This window comes from Varroa destructor, unplaced genomic scaffold (assembly GCF_002443255.2).
Source record: "Varroa destructor unplaced genomic scaffold, Vdes_3.0 BEIS01000002.1, whole genome shotgun sequence".
Taxonomy (NCBI): Eukaryota; Metazoa; Arthropoda; class Arachnida; order Mesostigmata; family Varroidae; genus Varroa; species Varroa destructor.
The window spans coordinates 43,007,055-43,015,996 of record NW_019211455.1 but is presented as its reverse complement, the minus strand read 5'-3'; the positions used below and the strand labels follow the sequence as shown (position 1 = coordinate 43,015,996).

General features: G+C 39.3%; 1 protein-coding gene across 6 annotated transcripts in view; it reads right to left on the bottom strand.

Annotated features, from left to right (window-relative positions):
* Positions 1–301: 301 nt before the first annotated feature.
* The window catches only part of LOC111244071 (homer protein homolog 1-like), a 17,824-nt gene continuing 9,183 nt past the window's right edge, over positions 302–8,942 (bottom strand). For all 6 annotated transcript variants that reach the window (XM_086979183.1, XM_086979181.1, XM_086979180.1 and 3 more), the window contains 6 exons: positions 8,138–8,294; positions 5,791–5,922; positions 5,276–5,583; positions 4,859–4,989; positions 3,939–4,141; positions 302–3,579 (listed from right to left, as the gene is read on the bottom strand). In XM_086979183.1, coding sequence (XP_086835309.1) covers positions 3,337–3,579; positions 3,939–4,141; positions 4,859–4,989; positions 5,276–5,583; positions 5,791–5,922; positions 8,138–8,294 — 1,174 coding nt within the window. In that variant the 3' untranslated portion in view covers positions 302–3,336. The remainder of the gene's footprint in view (positions 3,580–3,938; positions 4,142–4,858; positions 4,990–5,275; positions 5,584–5,790; positions 5,923–8,137; positions 8,295–8,942) is intronic.

Here is an 8,942-nt window from a genome sequence, read left to right as displayed (position 1 = left end):
CCAGATACATCTGAGAAACTGGTCAGATCACATCTATTGTGCTTGTCGGTATTTCAGCACAGTCAACTCGTTATCAAGCCTCTATCTCCTTCACGATTTATTCCGCTAGTATTTCTCAAGTCTGATTTACTTTTAACTAGTACTATATCAATCTATATTTAAGTGGCATATATACCTGGCAAAAGTGTAAAATAAAGACAACAGCGACAACGAGCGTGATAATCTTTTCTAGGCGGTCACATTCATATACACATTATTTCCTAGCCGCTGGTTATATACTTCCTACTGAATACACATAAAAGCGAGCTAGAAAACTATACCGTTTATTGATGAGCATCGGCCAGTTGTCGTTCTTATTAACTTGTTATTTCATTTTATCCCAAGTAACTTTTGTATATTTACATCGATATCCGTGTTCATTGGGCGTCGCCCATTGGGCTCCTTTGATTGACCCTCAATTCCTTTTGTTGGCCTTCACGTTCTATTATATATTTATGCCTATTTCGTCGTCATTGCCAATCCAGCATTTTAATGAGTTCAAAACTGCTATACTTCTTCACATACGTTTCATTGTATCGCTTAGTATCTGATACCTTTTTCTTTTAACTTTAAGTGCGTAATACTCACGTATTCTATTAACATCTGTTTATATGTGAATGTAGAAATATTAATCTCTCTTGTTTCAAAATGTGTTTTTTGGATGCTTGTTCCTGATCGATATCGCATCATGTTACTCCATTGGAACTATTTGGACATTGTTCTCTTAATGAAAATTTCGCGGTCTCTCTCTCTCTCTCTCTTTTTCTCTTTCTCTTTCCCTCTCTCTTTCGCTCCTTCTTACTCGTCTAATTATCCAGTGAACTAACTACATAGTATTTAGTCATTAATAGTGATCTAGATTACTATCGTTCTTTTAGTAGATTCACTTACTTGCACGACATGACTCACACTTTATTAAGTTGACAAACGTACACCAGCCACTCATAACATAGTGAAAACTTGTAAATCGTTAAATGTTACAATGTAACATTGATGTGTGTATGTGTGTACTGCTTCCTTTCTTATTCTACATTGGGTTTTTTTAGTGATTCTCATTATATAAGAATGTATGTTTTTGAACAAAAGCATGGAAAACGTAAAATCAACAACAGGTGCTATGATCATGTAGACAGCAGGCCAATCGTAATTTACTACTATATTACTGTGTACGGCAGGTCATATCAGTCTTACTCGCTGCTACCTACTATATAGTACTTCTCTAAGCCGATTTATAGCACGTATAATTAAATATAGCGACCACAATTTCACAAGAAATAATAGTAAGAGTAATATTGGAATATCTAAGAGTAATAGTCCAACCCATAAGGAAAATATTGAAAAAAAAAACAGGGTGTTGCCCTGCGTCCTAATACTCCCTTGATTAATTTTTCAGTAACTATTATTACAATAGTCATTAAATATAGTTTTGGCACGGTCGTGATATATATACGTATATAGTATAAAGTATACTATTTATAATCTTTTCATCATATGCGTACGGCAGAGTTATTAGTTTATAGTGATATACCATGTTTTATCTAACTAGTGGTTAGAACAATATGAATTATGACTTGTTAATGATAATAAATAATGTCATATATGATTTGATAGTACGGAGGAAAATTCGCACGAGCGCGGCCCAAGCAACAGAGAAACAAATCCGATTTTGTTTTTCTTTTTTACGATGGTTAGCCCTTTCCTAGTGAGCTATACGAAACATTTACTTAAATCCAATGATTGATTTTAGAAAATATTGTTTTTGCTTAGTTACAACGTCAGTCGAGCTCTTTCAATTAAGTTACTGAGTTGATATCTTTTTTGGCAATTAGTATCGTCTCAAGGATAATAATATTATTGGATAATTAGCATCATAGTAGTTTTACTATTGTATTCGATGCTAAAGCATTTGCTAGCTGGAGCGGGCGATTGCGTTGTATAAATCTTTCTTTCATTATAAATAATTGAATCATTAATTATCTGCCTTGTGTCTCTCTTTCTTCCTCTCTGAGCGTGGCTTTATGTCAAGGCTATAATTCACTGTAATGGATTAAAGCCACCGCAGTGGGCCACTTGTCTTCAATTGATATACATGCCTGTTTTCACGTAATTATATATATATATATATATATATGTTTTGGTTTTTCTCATTTCTCGCACAATCGTTCAGCAATTAGCATCCAATGTTGTTACTTATACGTTACTGTTTTGATATATGTAAATTTGGCCGATTTTCTTATTTGATTTGGTAACGACTTGCCAAAGCGAAGCGTTGAAATTTCTTTGAGACTGCCGCCATTTTCAGTTTACTCCGATGCTACCTCCCAAAGCATCCTAAGCACTTTTTTTTCTTGTTTTGGACGAAGTATCAATTAATCACGTGTTTCACACAAATTTAGACGCAGGAGTCCACCCTTGTAGATATGCCAAAGGCGTAAGGCTGGGTTTCCCTTTAACTCGTCTAAAGGTAATCGTCGAAACCATCTACCCTCTCCAGGATCGATGATTTTGGCCACTTTCAACGACGTACCGCCACTTTTACCTACTGCGTGACGAGGCGACTCAAAAAAATTTGGCGTCACGTCGACCTCCAACAGTACAACTTAGCACGGCAATCTTTAGTCGTAATTAATTGCATCACCGATCGCCCTTGAGCGCTTGGTTTCTTCAGAGCTCCGCGCAGGCGTCACCAAGAAGGGGGAAGGAACTTTTCAATCCACGCAAAACATACTATTAAATGTATGGACTTCGTATTATATGTATACGAAGCATGCTACATGTTATAGCACGTTTGTCGTATGTTACCCCGTTATCGTAACCAGAAAGCTATGATATCATTAGTTTTATACTAGCCTTTTTATGCACCTTGGTTAGGTTCTGTGACTCTCTCTCATTTCGCGTCCTTTCTCTCCTTTGTCCCTTTCCTTCACCATTTGACAAATATCTGTTGGGTTGGGTTGGTTTGGTTTAAAACGTGAACTTCCGTTCGTGCCAATGGCAATGCATCAAAAGCTATTCCTCCGTGCTCGACGTGTCACGTGGTGGAAGCTCGTTTTGTACGAATGCCTGAAGCGTATCTGTTTTGTCCGTATCACGCCCCATGTAGTAGACACTGTCGCTGGTTGGAGACGCAGTCCATTGCGTTCTTTCCGCCATTGCCGACGGCATCGGACAAATCGTTGTCTCTACATCGGCCGCCAATTCAACTTTCGACTGCTCCTGAAGTAAATCCCCGACGTCATATTCTAATGGAGCTGCTACCTCGCCGGAAGCTCCGAGTACCCCATTTTTATCGTAGAATCATGACGGTCCCCCACCGGAACTTTGTGAGGGCGGGGGAGCCAACAGCAGGGCAGCGAGTTCGGCCTGAAGTTCGGCAAGTTCGGTGACGCGAGCGCCTAGCCGAACGCTCAGATGCTCCAATGCGGGCTGACGTGATGACACGATGCCGACTCCCGATGTCCCACACAGCCGAACCGCGTCCAATTGTTCCTGTAGGCGGGTAGCCGTCATTCGAAGGCTGTCGTTTTCAATGAGCACGGCCTGATTGAAGTGAAGGAAACGGAATTATAACAAACGAGGTCATTTGCGAGAAATGTATTAAGTGATAAATTGCATTGGGACGTTCATGTGACTAGGGGGTGAGGGAAACAATTCCTATCAAAGACGTTTTTATATCAAACTATATAGAGATTTTTGAAACCTCGCATCAAATTGTAAGGACTTCTCTTCGCTTGTAAAATTTATTTTGCTTGTCCGTCATTGTGGAGCATGTGCTATCATAAAAATTAAAGCCAAGGTTTAAAAGGGGAACGTCTTTCCCTAAATTTACTGGACTTAGACTGGATTATATTGTCCGTCTTCAAGAAGATTTTAGAAAATAAAGCAAAGTGGAACCTAACCTTCAAAGCATCCCCATGAGGTCCTCTTGGTACTCCAGATCTTAATGCTTCGATTTCTTCGTCGCGCGTTCGTAATTCACTTCCGAGTATCTCATTTCGTTGCCGCAGTTGTGCCAGTTCGCCACTTAATTCCGTCAGCGCTTCTTGGCTACCAAGAGAAGCCTCTACCTCAAGGACACGACATTTAAGTCCTGCGTTTTCGTCTACAAGTGAAAAATACAAAAGGAACAACCGATACATGTAACACTCGAGACGATTCTTCCAGCTAACAATAATGAAGCATTTTGCAATGACTGCTCATAGTCTGTCGCAAGTAATCTGCAGAAAATTGGGGATCCGAGTTTAGGTTCAAAATCGAGTGTGGATAGACACGCTCTGTTTATTTCATGGTGGAAGAAAACGTCGTGCCGTCCGACTAAATAGCCTAATTAAGACAGAACCACCGGACGTAAGAGTCTAAGCATACATTTTTGTTATATAATATATCTGTTTGAAGTTTATAAATCAATGTTCCAAGGCGTATAGATTGAACAACCACCACCACTTTTTAAATTAATTAATTTTTAAATTTAAATTTTTGTGAATAGGATAATTGCTTTTGGCACATGGCGATCAGTCCATTGTTACGCTTTCATCTAATATTTGTTGACTCCTCAAAAGTATACTAAGTAAAAAGCAAAAAAGCACAATTTTAATTATTTCTTTGACCTTCGGCGCTACTAAGAGGAATTGCCAATACATCCGAATACGTACTAATAGTTATTATATTATATTAATAATATACGTAGTAATAAATAGAACATATGTACAGCATATTGGGTTAGTCTCAGCTAGTATTACCATATCTTAGAAACAAAAACGCTGCACCTGTTAAACTTTAAACTAATGTTTATCTATTTATCATAACAGTACTAATGTACCTTTGAGTGCATTCAGTTGACGTTTCCACTCTTCAACATTAGCAGTGCTTTCATGGAGAGCTCCGGTAAGACGTGCATTATTATTTTTGAGCGTCTGTAGCTCTACTTCCCATTTTTTCGCGTTTGCAGAACTACATACGACAACGAAACGAAAAGTAAATTACTAGCTCGTAATGTCATTAGTAATAGAATTAGTGTCTAGGGCACTATTCCTACACTGCAAAAGCAAAAAAATTCTTTAGTCACACAAGTTATATAGCATTTCACTGACGGAATACGCGTACGGCATCGCCTACATAAGGAGCAAAGTTCACTTTGCTAATTCACTTTCTTAGGCAGTCTGAATATTGGGCGCCTGCCACACATAGGCGCGCCTTTGTCTCATTAAGAAAAACCAGCGTACTCAGTCAGACCCACCTCTGTGCCAGGGCGAGCTTGAGCCTATCGTTTTCGTATCGAAGTTGTGCCTCTGTTGTGGACTGAGGAAGTTGGTTGGTGGCAGAGCCTCTCGAACCCGCAACGCTCCGGTGTTTCGGGCTGTCCTCGACAGCGGACCCGCAAAACGGCTGGAGTTGTTGCTCGGTGTCGGCAGACGACGCGCCGGAGCCCGACGACACGGTAACGGCTGCCCCATTACTGGCGTTAGCCGAACCATGTTTCGCTCCGGTGCTCCCACTCTGTTGGAGACGGGTTTTCTCCTTCACCTCCTGGAACTTCTCGATGAACTGTGCGCGCACCATTTAGTTCTTACAGTTTAGAGTTTAGATACACGACGTGTATTGACTGGAGTTGGTCTTTGATCGGTGGTTCATAGTTAACCATGCGCATATTTTAAAAAAATATTTTTCAGCCAATTTCATCATCATCATAGTTGGGTAGCTTATTAGCCTTGCAAGCGGAAACAACAAATAGATCGACTGTAGGCAACTAACCTGATTAAGATCTGGTTCAGTTTGGAAACCTAGTCCATAAACGGTGTTCGCGCGAACATCGGACCATTGACCAAATTTCTGAGAGGTCTTCGTAAATGTCATTGATGGTGAGATTGTGGAGTTGATCACTGCCTGCGCAGGAGGAAGAGAGGTTGCAAAATAAGGAGGACAGATTAGAGCTAAGTGTTTCCTTGTTATTATGAACCAAAATAATAATGTATATTTGTTTTTGGCGGGACGTAACTGAGGATGCCCTAAGGTGGGTCCAATTATTGGTCAATGGTAAACTAATAAGGCATGGTAAACCCAGTTTAAAAGACTAAATCAAAAAACCATAGAAGTTCTGTTTATATGACTATAGCAGTTGCTATTAAGCTCGACCCTATGCAGACTGTTATATCAATGGGCGTAATTTACGGTTCAGCCTAATCGTAGCCCTGGAAAACGAAACGTCATGCTAGTGTCAAGCGAACTCATCTATTATAGATACGCTCGTATATAAACTTGCATTTCCAGTCCTCTATCAAGTCCGTCGGCTGGATCCTTATCAATATCGACCTATGCTCAATAACAACTTCCCAACAAATTCCCTGTGCAGCAAACATCGCATGCAATAACTATTCTTACAACTAACATTGGCGGCTCAACCAGTGCAGGAAGCTGTCCAGCACTTGGAGTTGAAGAACTTGTTATCGCGGTTGTCCTGTAGACCCTTACATGATGCGCACGCTATTTCATGAAATTAGAAACCGGGTCCTAACGGTTCGCTAGTCCGGCTGCGACGTTCCCCTATCCTTTTTAGGCGCTCAGCCAGTCGGCAGATATCCTTTTAGCGGATAGCAGTTCGAAGAGCAACGTCCCTCCGATCACTATCCCTAGAGTATCTTAACAAAATGTATCTATCATCGACATCTAGGACAGTTTAAATGACTCTTAACAAAATGCTGCCGGCGCTTTTTAAACGTTAGACGAATTGGTTAGATGGAAAAAATGGGATTCAACGTCTGATGGGTCGCACTACCAAAGCCACTGGCAACCTTTCTAAATCGGTTTTTGGTTTGTGGCTTACGCGATAAACGCTTCATTTGGGTTTCGCTTGTCTCACATCCCACGTAAAGTTGACGTTGTCTGCTGCTGGACCACAGAACGCCACAGCCAGTCATCAGCCCGTAACGACGGGAGAGAATTTTATCAGCGTATAAATCGCGTAAGGGCTAATAAATATATTTCTGTCCATTTGGATACAACAGTGAAAAAGGGGACACAAAAATAGAAAAAGCGCTGGGCTCACGCGGCCATAGAAGAGAATATGGAAGATTTGAGTTTAATAATTTCTGCTCTCACGCGGTCTACTTCCTGACGTGAAAGAACTAGACGAGGGGTTTGGTTGGCCCTTAGTTAGCGAGGTTTGGCTGGGATCTATTATCTGATAAGTAGCTTTCGAGAAAAAAAGTAGACGAGTGAATTTTTGTTTTTATCAGAAATGCACAAAAACTATGAAGCTACGAATATTAACTAGATTATACTGTGACGGTAGCCACAACTACCTTATGTAATATTAGAAAATTACATACGGCACTCGTAGTTTAAAAAAATTAAATCTAAAAAGAGCATTGTTACGGGACTTAAATAATGGGGACTGTATCTATATGCTGAACGCCGTGGAAGAAGGTTCGATATGATGGTTTTGTCGAGACGCGGCAAGGGACCTGGTTTTTTGCTATTCTTCCCTTGACAGACATGTTTGATTATAGTAAGTACAGGATATAGGTGGAATTAAAGAATACTCTTTGACATAGTTCAGCGTGTTAATACGTCGAATGGTGTTCGCGTTTATGGCCTTTATATTTTTAATTAGCTGCGAGAAAATAAACCTTAAATATCGAGGTACACTTATGCACTGCAGAACCGATGAGTACAAATTTAATGCCATACTAATTATGAAAGCTATTAATATTTGACACTTATTTTTGCTTTTTTATATCGTTTATTTTGATAATCTAAGTCAGTTTCAGCTTTATAAAAAAAACAGAAGCTTATAAGCAAGGAGTCGCGCTACTACTCGGACTCACTATAGCCGTTTGAAGTTGTACATCAGACTGCTCAGATTGGATTAGCATCACAGGATTGAGAATTCAATAAATTTCAATAAAAATATTATGCATACTTCCAATGCACAATTAATATATTTCAAATCAATTTCGTACTTTGTAAAATGTTTCAAAAATCCATTGCTATCGAAGAGAGATGTAAAAAAAAAGCATTTTTATCTCATATATGCTCAAGGTAGCTATTTCCGTAAACAGATCAATTTTATGAAAAATATTCGTATATATAAACTGCTCACCTTGCTGCCCTCAACAGAAATGATCCGATATAAATTTCTGGTCTGATCGTAGAAAAACGAGACCGCAACGGCATGGCTGGAAGCAGGTATCCAGGACCTCTTTGTTTTTGGGTCAATATGAAACACATGCGCCTTCGTCGAAAACATGGGCTGTTCACTACACATCGAAACAAAGTAAACAAGGGAAGAGGTTTTTATATTATAAACATAACAATCTACGCGTTGCGAAAACTTTATGTGGAACAAAACAATATGAAAACCACACGAAGACACGGTAATAATTTTGTTTAACAACACTCCTCCCTAAGTGACCCTAAAAATGGTGATGAGCGATGCTGTGTGTACAAGAAAAATGATCAGAATGACTGTAGTCATAAACGTGTACTTATGTCTACTAGTGTGTAAAATCCTACACCAGAATTTAGTGGCATTTCTAAATATAGTAATTAATATTTATTTATTTGATTTCCACGCCCTGCTTCCTATAGACTAATTATAAGAGAGCTTTTTCAACTAAACAATAAGTGTTTTATATTAAGCACTGTAGTGGATTCCGTACGGGGAGATTAAGACGAAAAAATCACGGCTCCAAGATAGCAGATCCATGACGGATGAACTGCGGTCGTTTGATAATGATTAAATAATGCGTAAAACCTATTAGCTCTTCTGCCAGTCAAAAAAATATACAATTACATCTAAAAATTTACATAGACGACGAAACCGAATTTCCCCATAGACAAAATGGTCCCTATAATAGTCCGTACGTCTGTATACCTTAAACGACTTGTGATTTTTCACTATATAT